This window comes from Camelus dromedarius, chromosome 32 (assembly GCF_036321535.1).
Source record: "Camelus dromedarius isolate mCamDro1 chromosome 32, mCamDro1.pat, whole genome shotgun sequence".
Taxonomy (NCBI): Eukaryota; Metazoa; Chordata; class Mammalia; order Artiodactyla; family Camelidae; genus Camelus; species Camelus dromedarius.
Window position 1 is genome coordinate 23074715 of NC_087467.1, and position 12520 is coordinate 23087234.

General features: G+C 57.4%; 1 protein-coding gene across 3 annotated transcripts in view; it reads left to right on the forward strand.

Moving 5' to 3' along the window:
- The window catches only part of IMPA2 (inositol monophosphatase 2), a 30092-nt gene extending 21192 nt beyond the window's left edge, over positions 1–8900 (forward strand). The window contains exons 6-11 of one of the 3 annotated variants that reach the window (XM_064481640.1): positions 5115–5223; positions 5760–5911; positions 6925–7036; positions 7199–7262; positions 7420–7499; positions 8498–8900. In XM_064481640.1, the coding sequence (XP_064337710.1) occupies positions 5115–5223; positions 5760–5911; positions 6925–7036; positions 7199–7262; positions 7420–7494 (512 nt within the window). In that variant the 3' untranslated portion in view covers positions 7495–7499; positions 8498–8900. Of the gene's footprint in view, positions 1–5114; positions 5224–5759; positions 5912–6924; positions 7368–7419; positions 7633–8497 lie in introns of those variants that run through there. The other 2 variants (XM_064481641.1, XM_031439237.2) reach the window with 2 other exon arrangements.
- The last annotated feature ends 3620 nt before the right edge of the window (positions 8901–12520 follow it).

Genomic DNA, 12520 nt, shown 5'->3' on the forward strand with positions numbered 1-12520 from the left:
GCTCTTCATCGGCTCTCCGCCCTCTGCTTCTGGGTTTCGCTGCTCTGCCCATCCACGTAGTCTTCATTTGTTTTGTTAAACCCACTTCTGTTTTGTGGACAAACCTTCTGGCAACCTTTGCTTGACTAGAAACGCGTTAGTCTGCCTCCTGCACTTTTTTCTTATAATAATCGGTGTGGGATCCAATCATCGTTCTTTTAGGTTATTTCCAGTTGAAATCTGTGTTCCTGAACTTTGGTGGCTGGGGTGGGGGCGGGGTCAAGGTCAGGACGGTTTTGGCCGTTCCGTGGCTCTAGCGCTCCCCCTCCTGTTGGTTGTGGGAAGTGCTCACCAAGTAGGCCTCGTCCTTAGATTCTGGGGCTCTGCTCCTCCTTCTCTGTTCCCTGGACCTTCTCTCTCCATTGCCCTGTGATTCCCATCCTGTGAATTTGGGGTTCAGTCCCGCACATTTGTGCTCAGTGGGTCCTGCCGTGAGAAGTACTGAAAGGTCAGGTATGAGAGGTCCTGGGGCCGTTGAGGCCCCCCTCCTTCAGACCTTGCCATCCACCAGAGGCTCCCTTGGTTCCCCCAGTCTGGCTCCCAGGAGCGGCTGTGGGAGATTCTGAGATTCTCCTGTTCGGGGTCCACTGGACGCTCAACGCTCTCCCTCCCGGGGCTGCAGGGTCTGGTAGCTCTTGGAGGTTCGCCCACCCGCTGGTGTTTGGGGCTTGGATGTGCCTTGTGGATGGAGACTTTTTGCAGGTGGCGGCTGTGGTTTTGGTCTCCAGCGGCATTGTTTTTATCAGAGGGGATTTGGAAGAGGTTACAACTGCGTGGCTGCTGCACAGCTCTCCACTGCAGTCTTTCCCAGGATTCTAAACAGTGCTCCCCCTACCGGCCCCCAATTACTTGTTTGTTTTTGAAAATAGTGTATTGAGGTGAAAGTCTGATAAAATTAACCAGTGTGAAGTGAGCGCCTCAGGGCCAGTCAGCACGTTCATGGTGCCGTGTGCTTGGGTGGCTCCAAGGTGGACCCCAGCCCCCAGCCTCCCTGATGTCCAGTACTTGGGGTCTTCAGTTAAACACCGAGAAAGTCAGTTTCCACATCAGTAGCTGTTGACGACCTATAAGAAGCCTGAGCGTCAGGACGTGTGTGTGAACACACGCTGGTCTGAGCGCTGCCTCAGGCGCCCCGAGGGGACGCTCTCCAGACTTGAAGGCACAGTTGCCTCTTTCTCCCAAGTTCATGTTTCCGTGGATACGGATGACTTGCTTCTTACCTCTAAGCTGTAACATTGCTCTTAAGATAACAGTGCGCGGATCCTCTGGGTGTCTTAACTTTGCTCAACCAGAGAAAGGGTTTTCAAAGTGATGGAAGTCACAGGCTATTTTTTTGCACCCTAAAATCTGTTTATGGAAAGGGTATACAGAGAAGCCCCACTTCAAAATCTATTCCGTTTTTTATTGTGGTAAAATATATATAATAATTGCCACTTTAACCATTAAAAGGGTATAATTCAGTGACATTAATTTCATTCACAGTGTGCAACTATCACCTCTGTTTCCAAAATGTTTATCATGCGAAACAGAAACTCTGTACCCATGAAGCAGTAGCTCCCCACCCCCACCCCATGATGTCATAGAATATTTTAAATTAAAATAGTATTTGATCAAGAGCGAAACTATTATGATAAATATAGAATAAAGGGTAATAAAATGCATGAACCGTAGTAATTGTGGATAGCTGGTCACAAATAACCATAAGACAGTATTAAGCAGAAGGGATTGTGACTTTTACCTTTGTTTCCTTACCTGGGGCAAAATGAAACAGTAGAAAGCATTTTGCCTGAGGTGGCCGACTGCAGACTTCCATCTTGCTCTTCTTGGTTTCCTTTAGGGAAAAAGCTACATTAGCAAGTGCGCGAGAAAGGACGGTACATGGCAGCTGGGAGAGGAAGGCACTGGGTAGGAGACATCATCTCACGAAGTAAAAACTGCGGGAAGAAACTTTCTGTCGCGTGGTCACCAGGCAGCCTATGTTTACGTCTGGGCCTCCCTAGAAGTAAGGGCTACTCGACCTCCAGCAGGCCCCATCTCTGGGCTCAAGCTCCCGTCTGAGAAATGAGTGCAGTGGAAGAGTGGGCGTGGGGAGAGCGGAGTCGGTGTGCCGGATCGCGAGGGAGGGGCGGGGTCTGTGTACCCGAGCGCGAGGGAGGGGCGGAGTCTGTGTACCCGAGCGAGCGCGAGGGAGGGGCGGGGTCACTGTACGCGAGCGCGAGGGAGGGGCGGGGTCTGTGTACCCGAGCGCGAGGGAGGGGCGGAGTCTGTGTACCCGAGCGAGCGCGAGGGAGGGGCGGGGTCACTGTACGCGAGCGCGAGGGAGGGGCGGGGTCGGTGTACCCGAGCGCGAGGGAGGGGCGGAGTCTGTGTACCCGAGCGAGCGCGAGGGAGGGGCGGGGTCTGTGTACCGGAGCGGGCGCGAGGGGGGGCGGAGTCACTGTACGCGAGCGCGAGGGAGGGGCGGGGTCGCTGTACCCGAGAGCGAGGGAGGGATGGAGTCAGTGTATCCGGAGCGTGATGGAGGGTTGAAGTTGTGCATGGGAAGAGCTTCGCCTCAGGAGAGCGTAAGGACCCGTAAACATGAGCGATGGCTGTTTCCGCACCTGGCTTACCTCCGCTTTGAGGAGTAGCCCTCTGGCACCCGCGCCGTGCGGGTGTCTTCTCGTCCAGGCTGGCGCTCCAGCGACTTCCTCTCCACTCCCTGCGGCGCGTCTCTCTGATAAGGGCAGGTTGGGCCTGGAAGAGGAGTCACGGCTTTTTATTTAGTTGAGGTGCAACTGCCATGTAATGTTCTATTAGCTCCAGATGTAGAACACGATGACTCAACATTCGTACATGTGAAATGATCCCAGACTAAGTCCAGTTAACATCCGGGCGTGCGTCTTGTGAACCTGGTTAAACGTAGGAGCTTATCTCCCCGCAGAAATTGTCCAGCGTGCTAGTTCCTGGGGGAAATCTTCAGTCTTTCTTAGTGTCTTCCCAGGTGACCAAGATCCCAGAGCCAGGGAATGCACTTCTGGCAGGGCTATTCTCTTGATCTTAGCTGTCAGAGAAAAGTGTGAATCCTGGAGTAAGGGATGGATACCTATTAGGGACTGGAAAGTAAATAGTACAGGTCCTCCCCAAGTGGGGTGGGGGGCAGTGGTAAAGTGGACGCAGCTTTTACAGCTTTTTGGGGGGGGCATTTGGAAAAAATGATCCACATCTAACATATGCACACTCATTGATTCAGAAGTCCCGCTTCCACCCTGGAAATGGCACTATCATGACTGCACAGACCTGTGCAGAAAAGAGCGTTGTTCCAACAACAAGACGTGGACGTGTCCTTCCATGGTGGGTGGTTAAGCCCACGGCAGTGCTTCCGCGGGGAGAGGTGTGCGCGAGGAGGCGTTACAGCAAGAGAGAAGGGACAGGGGCTGCAGAGCTCTTGAAAAGCACCATGTCTGTGTGCGCGCCTGGGGGTCAGGTCTGAGGTCAGAGGAGATCAGAGGTAAGATGGGCCAGATGCCACCGGCCGCTTTGCTCTGTCCTCTCCCCTGCCTCCTCTGGGACTGCACCCCCTTCTTCCTTGCTTCTGTGGATAAGATAATGTGCACACCATCCAGTTTCTTTTTAAATTTTAATTTAGCCAGCTCTCCAAATTACAAATGCTATCTTTCAGAGAGTGTTTTAGCACATCCGTCATTCAGAATCCACTTCTCCCCCAAATTAGTGTTGTGCACAATGCGTAGAGTCTTAGGCTAGCCAACCGAATTCTACCTAACTCAGAAATTCCTCCCGTAGACTTAAAAATACTAGTAATGTAAGAAACCAACCCCAACAGGGAGGCTCTTAGGAATGTTTCCTTAATGCTGGTTTCTGAGGGAAAGTGTTCACTCCTCCGGACACTGTTTATGGGGTACCTGCTGCACCTGCCCTGTGGGTGTCTCTTTTTCCCTGGAAAAGTACTGTGTCGGCTGGTGGCCCAGTGAGGGCGGGTTGGGGGATGGGCTCAGGCTGGGGTGACTGGGTCCTGTGCTCGGAGACCATGGGGCCGCCCAGCCCAACACCCCTCGTATGGGCAGAGCTCCGCACCCACACGGGACACACGGGAGGCACGTGGTCAGCTCAGCTGCGGTGTGGGGTGTGCCTGGCAGGGAGGAGGCAAGCCTCCTCTAGGCAGGGAGCTCGGTGTGGGACCCAGAGGGTCTCAGTGTTTACAGTGTAAAATGGGCACCTCCAGGGTAGGAGGAGGGGGGATGAGACAGAGGTATCATCCCTGTGGAGAGGCTTTGTTCTCTGAAACAGACGCACTGCTGCAGCCGATCTGCCCGAGCGTCGAGGCCTGGGGAGTCAGGATACCAGATCTGGATGTTTGGGTGTGTGGCCAGGCAAGGCCAGGCGCTGTGATCCCCGGCAGTGCGCCAGCATGGCAGGGAGCCTGGCACGTCCCTGAGCCCAGAGTGGCTTCCTGGCCCAGGCACGGGGCTCCCCTGGCGGCAAGCTGTGCCCAGAGAGGGTGCCTCCCCTCTGGGCACTGAGGTGGCCACACAGCGGCCACTACCTTGTGCTGAAGGGTTACTCATAAGGACACCCTTTCCAGAGACATCGCGCTTAGAAGCTGCTTCCTCCACAGGGATGGTACCTCTTTGTCGGCAGTGGGGGAAGGTTTTTAAGGACAGATTTCACTTGATGAGGCTTTTTTCCCCCTCCGAACACGGGACGTTCCCGGTTGAGAGTCATTTTGTGTTTTCTTTGTGATTGAATGAGGTTGGTGTCATGGGCCACCAAGCCCCTCGAGTTCTTGGTGCTAAGTGTCCCAGGAAAGGGAGAGCTGGGAGGTTGGCTCCCACTGCATCTGACGCAGCTCGTGACCCAGGACGAGGATGTGACGTGGAGCCGGGGGTGGGCCTCCTCTCTCCTCACCGTCCTTCCTTCTTCAGCGCAGCCGTTGGGAACCGTCACTGCGTTACCCGTCAAAGACCGCGCGGACTCAGCAGGGCCGGGCGGCCGGTGTGTGGGTCCCTCGGGAAAACCCCAACTCTTCAGTGGGAACCGAGGCCAGGTTTCCTGACTTGGGATCCTCTCCCTCACAGAGCTCTCCAGGGCCCTGGTTCTGACGGAAATCGGGCCCAGACGTGATCCCGCGACGCTGAAGTTGTTCCTGAGCAACATGGAGAGGCTGCTCCGCGCCAGGGCCCACGGGTATGAGCCTCCTTCTGAAGCCCGCCCCGCTCCAGCTCCCGGGGCTGGAGGCCAGGCGGGAGCCGGGCATCACGTGCTGGGCCCCGGCCCCAGCGGGGAGCTTGGGCGGCCGTCAGGAGGCGCAGGGGCCCTGTGAGCCCGGAGACGCACCCCGTGCTCAGCGCCCTCATGAAGGCGTGTGGGTGGTGCCCCAGTGCCCCGTCGGGTCCAGGAGACTCCTGTCCATCCCGTGCTCCCCAGGTCTGTGCTGTGACTGCAGCCACACCAGGTGCTTGGATCTAAGATCCTTACAGTCCCGCAGACCCACACGTGGCCTCCTCCGTTGCACCAGCCACACTTCAAGGGCCAAGGCCCAGGTGCTGGTGGCTCCTTGGCGCTGGGCGCCTCATCACCACAGAAGGTTCTGTTGGGCCGCGCTGCTCTGGGCCCAGGGATATGGGGCTGGGAAGGAAGGCCCAGTGGCTGCCGTTTAGTTCCCAGGCTGCCCACAGAGGAGGTGCCTGGGGCTAAGTCAGTGTCTGCCCCCCCACCCCCAGGGTCCGCGTGATTGGCAGCTCCACCTTGGCGCTCTGCCACCTGGCCTCAGGCGCTGCCGATGCCTACTACCAGTTTGGCCTGCACTGCTGGGACCTGGCTGCCGCCACCGTCATCATCCGGGAAGCAGGTGGCGTGGTGATGGACACGTCGGGTGAGCCCCTGGCCCCACACGGAGCGTCCCCATCCTCTGCTGACAGAGACACCGAGCGTGTTGGAGGGCAGTGGGCCCAGGCCGCCCAGCTCTTCCCACTGCCCTGTGCCTCTAGACCCAGGGTCAGCACCAGGACAGGTGGCTGGGCAGTGACGGCACCACCTGTGTTTACATGATGTTCGACAGTTTTCTTAGCGCTCATGTCCCGGCCCCACCAAGTCCACTGAGACCACAGAGCAGGCCACATGCTCCCTGATCAATCACAAGGTTTAAGAGCATGAATCCGACAGGTGACCCATTCCTCTGCCGCAGGGTCACTGTGCCCAGTGACCGGCCCCCAGACATCCACCTGGCTTCATCTGACATCAGAACCCGCTTTTGTCCTTTTCCCTCCCAGTTTCAGCCCATAGCCCACTGGGATTCCACAATGGACAGCGGTGGGTCCTTCGTCCCTCTCCCACTCCTCTTTCACTCCTCCTCTGAGAGGCCAGGTTGAGCTTCCGGAAAGGTGTGAAGTGAAGGGAGGTGGCCTCAGGTGTCGGGGCCAGGCTGGCCCATCTCACATAAAAGCTGTGCCCTACTCTGGATGTGACCACACGTGCACATGTGTGCACCGAGGTCCCCAGAGGGGCTGGTGACACCTTCAAGAGGAGGCAGCCTTTGTCCTGCCCCAGATCCTGGGTCCCCAGAGCAGCTGCCTCAGGGCCGGTCAGGAAGGCCGCCCAGGCGCCACCCAGACCTGCTGGGTGCCCGAGCCCCCGTGCAGCACAGAGTCTGAGAACCGCTCCCTGCCCTGGCCTCACATCGTCTGAGGCTCAGTCCTGAACGCTGGACCTTAAGCCACGTTCCTCTGAGACAGTGCTGGTTGCTTGGCAGGGGAAGGACACACCCAGGTGGGGTCAGAACAGGGCCTGAGCACCCCAGTCCCGTCCATGCCGAGCTGGGTGTGTGCTGGGCTGCTGGGGGTTGTGCCGTCCCCTCCCTGACCCAGGCATCCTCTCCTCTGTCCCCAGGTGGGCCGCTCGACCTCATGTCTTGCAGAGTGGTTGCTGCAGGCACACGGGAAGTGGCGATGCTTGTGGCTCAGGCCCTCCAGACGATTAACTACGGGCGGGATGACGAGAGGTGAGGCCGAAGCACGGAGACGCGCCTGCCTGGACTGCGCCTTCCCCTGACACCGGGAGGCTCGGGCCTCGTCAGCCTGGGGGAGCCGCGGCGCTCTGGCGCCCGTCTCTCCCGGGGTCGGGCTGGGCTGCGTGCTCTCTAATCTCACGGAGCCTTTTTCAGGTCTCACTGGACGCATGTACTGATAACATGCAGTCTTGACTTTTTTCCAGAATGCAAATCTCAGGTAATCAGGCTTTAGAACTGCCATTAAGCAGCTTGTGCTCACTGCCGCCCCCCCCGCCCCCCGTCCCCGCCACGGTCACGCAATAAATCAAATAGTGACGCTCTGCCCGGTTTCCCTCTACGTGCACATTGCCTGTTTCCCCAAACCGCCCCTTTAGGGAGCTTGCGTGTTACAGCCCGAAGTCGACGTGTCTGCTGTGTGTCCACCACCTCTGATGCCACTGTTGAAGTGACTTTGGTAATTACCGCATTAGTATTTAAAATCCAAGACACAGCTCAGAGGGGGAAGAAAAACTCACCAAAACCAAGTCTCTAAAATGCTGTTGTTTTTGTGATCGGTTTCATAAGAATAACTCCCCTGAGGACGTTCACTGAGTGGCCAGGAGTTTTTTCTGAAGTTTAAGAATTGAGAAAGCCAGTCTTAAGACAGGAGATTCCAGCCCTGCTTAACTTTCTCCCTCGTGTTCCTAATTCGCCGACAACAATAATTAGAATTACGAAGTGCTTAGAGGCACCCAGCTTCTGCCCTCCCGGTTCCTAAACTCCAGGGGTTGGCTCCTACGATGACCTGGGCATTCTCACCGGGCCATGCCCCCGGGGAGTCCCACAAGCCTGGAGGGGCCCCTCTTTCCTCTCGGAGGCTGCTGGGCCCCAGCACTCGTCACAGTTGACTGTCCCATGCCATCCGCCCCCTTCAGGGCAGGTGCACACAGGGCTGGCTCACACACGTAGCGGACCTCAGGGGCTCCCAGAGGACTACCCCCCCAAGTAGATTACCTGGTGCCTTGCCTCTACTTACCCTGGGGTCACGAGTGGATACATTCGCTGTCTTTAGGAAGGAGTTTCCTTTTCTGATCTGAATGGGGTGCCTCATGAACCCCAAAAGGCACACAGGTCCGAGGCCCAGACACGTGAGGACTGGGGTCTCCTCTGGGCCTAAGGAGTCTGACACACACCACCCCATGCACGTGGGCCCACCTGGCACCCACGGAAGCCCTCAGACTGCGTGCGGGGGGGGCCTTGGTGGCCACGTGCTGCCCCCGCTGTCCCTGGGGCCTCGAGTCTCCCCTGCCCCGCCAGTCAGTGTCCAGCCCCTCAATGACCCCCGGTGAAGGCACAGTGTCCTCCGGCAACCACCCCCACACCAGGGTCCTTCAGCATATTGGGATGTTCGCTTTTCCTAGACAAAGCGTGTCCCTGATGACGTCCATCCCCTCTGATTTTCACCTGCCACAGCACCGCTGTCCTGGCCATTGGGCTGTGGAGACACACGTAGGACGGTGTTTTGTCTGAGCTGCGTTTCACCTCGTCACCTTTAGCCTGGGGCTGCAGCCCATCGGGGCCTGGGGGCTCCCATCTTTCTTCCAGCGTGAGGACAGTCTCTGGATGGGGGAGATGTGGGTGGGGTCGTGACCAGCACAATCCCCCAGCACCTCCTCCCAGAACTTTCAGGCTCTGGGGACCCCACTCCCCGCCCTGGGGTGGCCGTTCGCGCCGCTTGTGAGCACGTTTGATGGTAGCGCCGTCGGCCCACAGGGCTGTGTGGGCTCTCGCCACCTGTCTCGTGGGAGTCTGGAGTCACCATGCCGTGCTGTGCTGATGCCCCAGCCGCTAGCCTCACGTGGCTGCGGGAGCTAAAGTAACTGAGATCAATGTACATTTAAAACTCAGTTCCTTGGTTGCACAAGCCACGCTCCACGTGCTCAGGACCACATGTGGTTCCGGCTGCCGCGCTGGGCGGTGCAGATAAAGCACAGGTGTTCCCACCACCTCGGCGTCTGATTGCTGCCCAGAGATATGCTTTCATTGTCTGCTTGGAAATACGGATTATTTTGTCTAGCCCTCCAGCCTGTGTTTTGTGGAATCTGCATTTTCCCCTGGTTTCTGGACACCAGAGCAGTGCTTGTCAGTCTCCAGTCCCCAAGGCTCCCAGTGGTCTTGGCCACCATGCTGTAACTTGCTTGGGGCGTGGAGCCGGGTTGAGAGGCCCGAGTGGGGCTGGAGCTAGGACAGCTATGAGCCGTGTTATCAGGAAGGTGGAACCAGGTTAGAGTCCTGGAGCTGCAGCCGATGCCCTGAGTCTGTGATTAGGACAGCTTTAGAGGGAAAGTGGCAGGTACGGGCTGTGCCTTGGTCGTGGTGGGGCTGGGAGAGTGGCTGTGGGTTGGGGGTTAGCCCCAGGTCTTCTCTAGAACTGGCTGGAAGGCCTGGCTCTTACCCCATTGGGTGTTTCCACCACCAGGAGGCTGGCCATCGGTTGCACAGATGGGCTCTAACTCAAGCTTCCTCTTCCCTGGCCTCAGGGGCAGCCTGGGGTGTTTGCTGAGAGCCTGCCTGCATGGAGGCTCCTGCATGCCAGCTCCTCTCCAGGTCCAGGACCTCCAGTGTCCAAAGTTCCTTCCCCTAGATGACCAAGAGCCAGGGCCACGCACGTGCCTGGGTGCACGTCCTGGAGGAAACTGGAGACATCCAGTCGGATCACAGTGCATGGCAGCCAGTGCGGCCACTGTTCTGCACCTGAGCCTCAGGGCAGCCTCAGAAAACAGCTGCTGTGGCCTCCCTCAGTATTCGCATTCAAGTATGTGACACGCACTGGTCTTCATGTTTTAGTCTTTGTGGGGGTGAGGCCTAAGTGGAGCAGACTTTTAAAAGTCTAAACTGAGAACCAGATCAATGGCTGAAAGCTCAGGTGATCTCCAGAAGCCCCAGGCCCTTTGCACCAGCACCTGGGCTCTCCGTGGATGGTGGGAAGGGCAGCCCCTCCCCCGCAGGTGACCTGGAGCTACTGACACAGCCTCTCTGGGCCTCCTGTGAACGGGTAGGGACGTGCTCCTCCTGGGTCAGGCAGTGTGTGCACACACGTGTGCACCTCACAGACGTGCCACAGGAAGACTAGGGGAGCGGGGACAGAGAGAGGAAAGGGCCCCCAGGCAGAAGAGAGGATTCCACTGGGCAGTGTCCCCATCCACTAGCCATGCAGGAGGTCATCGTCTTCAGAAGGAAAATGGTAATTCTGTGGGGCTCTGACAATGCCTTCAACTGAACAGAGGGGTCTTGGGGGCGCAATCACCTGGTGATGATCACCCAGTCACTGGCCTACAGGGTCTCTGACACATTCCCCACTAGGGAAGCGTTGGTACCAGTTAATTGACTCCCTTCTACCGCTGGGAGGAGGCTGAGTGAGGCCGTGAGTAGCTCAGGGCAGGTGGGATGCGACCTCACTACCACTCCCTGGGTCCAGACAGCCAGTGGGGTGGGGATGAGGCCTGGCTCCACTGGGCCTGTCCCCTGGCTCCTCCATGTCCCCTGCGGTGGCCTCACTTTTCACCCCCAAGTGCACACTGGTGCCTGGACAAGATCCACCAGAAACCATCTCAAGACAGGTTCGGAGGACGCAGTGCCCTTTCATCCTTGCTCTGGGTTTTGGTCTCGAACCGTTGCTGCAAGAAGTGGCTCCATGTGCTGACATCTGGTTCTCCATGTCTCTGCGGGACGGTCCCAGGATGGCCCAGGACCCCTGCCCCGCCCTCACGGAGGCCCCACCTGGCCCAGGTGGCCAGGTCTGCAGCCTCTCCGCCGTGGAAAAGCAAGTCTCCCTAGGAGATTAATAGCGTGAAGTCACACACATGGCGGGAGTACACTTTTTCTTGCTCAGTTTTTAACAACAAAAACTGGAAAGCCCTTACCATGTGCTGCTGTCAAGACCTGTCTCCGTGGCCACGTCCCTGCAGAGTCGGCCGTTAGACCCACAGAGAGAGAGCATTTCCGCCGGGCGGGGCGGCCAGGAACGAGGCCCCAGAAACAGCCATGGTCAGTAGCTGTGGTGAAGGGTCCACTCAGGGCCAGCACAACAGATGAAGGTCACCGGGTCTAAGAACCTCGCGAGAGACTCTCTGATTTGTGGCACAGACCGCTAGGCATCTTGAAGACACCTAAGCACATCCCGATTTGCAGAAAGGTGGGGTGCGCAGCAGGCCCTGGGCAAACACCTGTCGAATTAAATGAGCATGTCTGGAGGCAAGTCCTGGACAGGTACAAAGGAAGTAAAATAGACATCTTGGTAAAGACGTAGTCCAAACCCAGCTAGCACCTGGAGGCAGGGGGTAGGGACAACACTGAAGACCCAAGGCACGATCAGCAACTATGGAACTTGGGAAGCAGCTCCTCTCTAGTAAGGACCACAGCTTCGCAGAGTTGAACATAAAAGCACAGAGCATCTGAAGGTGGGGCCTTCTCCTGAGGCAGTGGGAGGACGTGATGGGACGGAGCCACCTGAGGCCGTGGCTGGAGGGCAGGTGAGGGCAGGTGCGTCCCAGCTTTGTCGTGTGGACCTGGAGGAAGTGGTGTTTGCGGTGGAAGCCAAGTACCCAGCCCCCAGCCTCACTACGTGCAGCGCCCCTGAGAGGGATCGCAGCGCCCCCAGACTTGGGAGGTGTTGCACCGGGACCCACGAGGCCGGAGCTGCCTTGGGCATGTGTGGGGCCTGTGAAGAGGACAAAGCTGCTCCTCTCCAGAGCTCACAAACCAACAGACATCCCCAGTGGTGTCCCCCGGTCGCCCATGGACAGCCTTGGCTGGGGAGTTTATTGCAAAGCACAGAATCCGAAATGAGGGGAGAGAGACGGGGAAAGAGGACAGACAGCAGGCAGAGCAGACCGATGCCCAGCGGCCAGGTCTCAGGCCAGAGTGGGGCTCGTTTATGGGCACCTTGCGGCTGGCGGCAGGTCCCTCTCCCGGGGGGTGGCGGCCACGTGAGTTGGAGGTGGGCCAGTTGGGCCTGCAGTCAAGGTGTGGAGCCACCACTCCTGGTGGTCTAGAGGGCTCGTCCCTGGGCACATAGCACGACCTTTGCTGTCTCTTGGCTCAGAATAACCTCCAACTGTGTTTCTTCGTAGCCTTTGAGAAAAGCCCAGGTTTCTGCTCACTTGGTCGCTGCATGGATGTCATTCTGTTACCGCACCGGCTTCAACAAATTTCTGGTCAGCAGCAAGGCCAATGTAGCAAAGGAAGGGAAAGGTGACAAATCAGTCTGGCCACCCTGGTTCTATATTTTTAAGAAACATGATGCCCTGTCTGCACCAGTGTTCACAGCAGCACTGTTCTTCCTATTTTGACAATATTTATTGACCAACTCAGCAGACCCATATACCAAACAAGGGTCAAAATTGCAAATTTAATAGGAAAAAAAGTGGAGGGGCTTAGGAAGCCAATAATAATTAGGGTACGTTTCGCTTAAAAGCGAAAAATACTGCGTGCAGT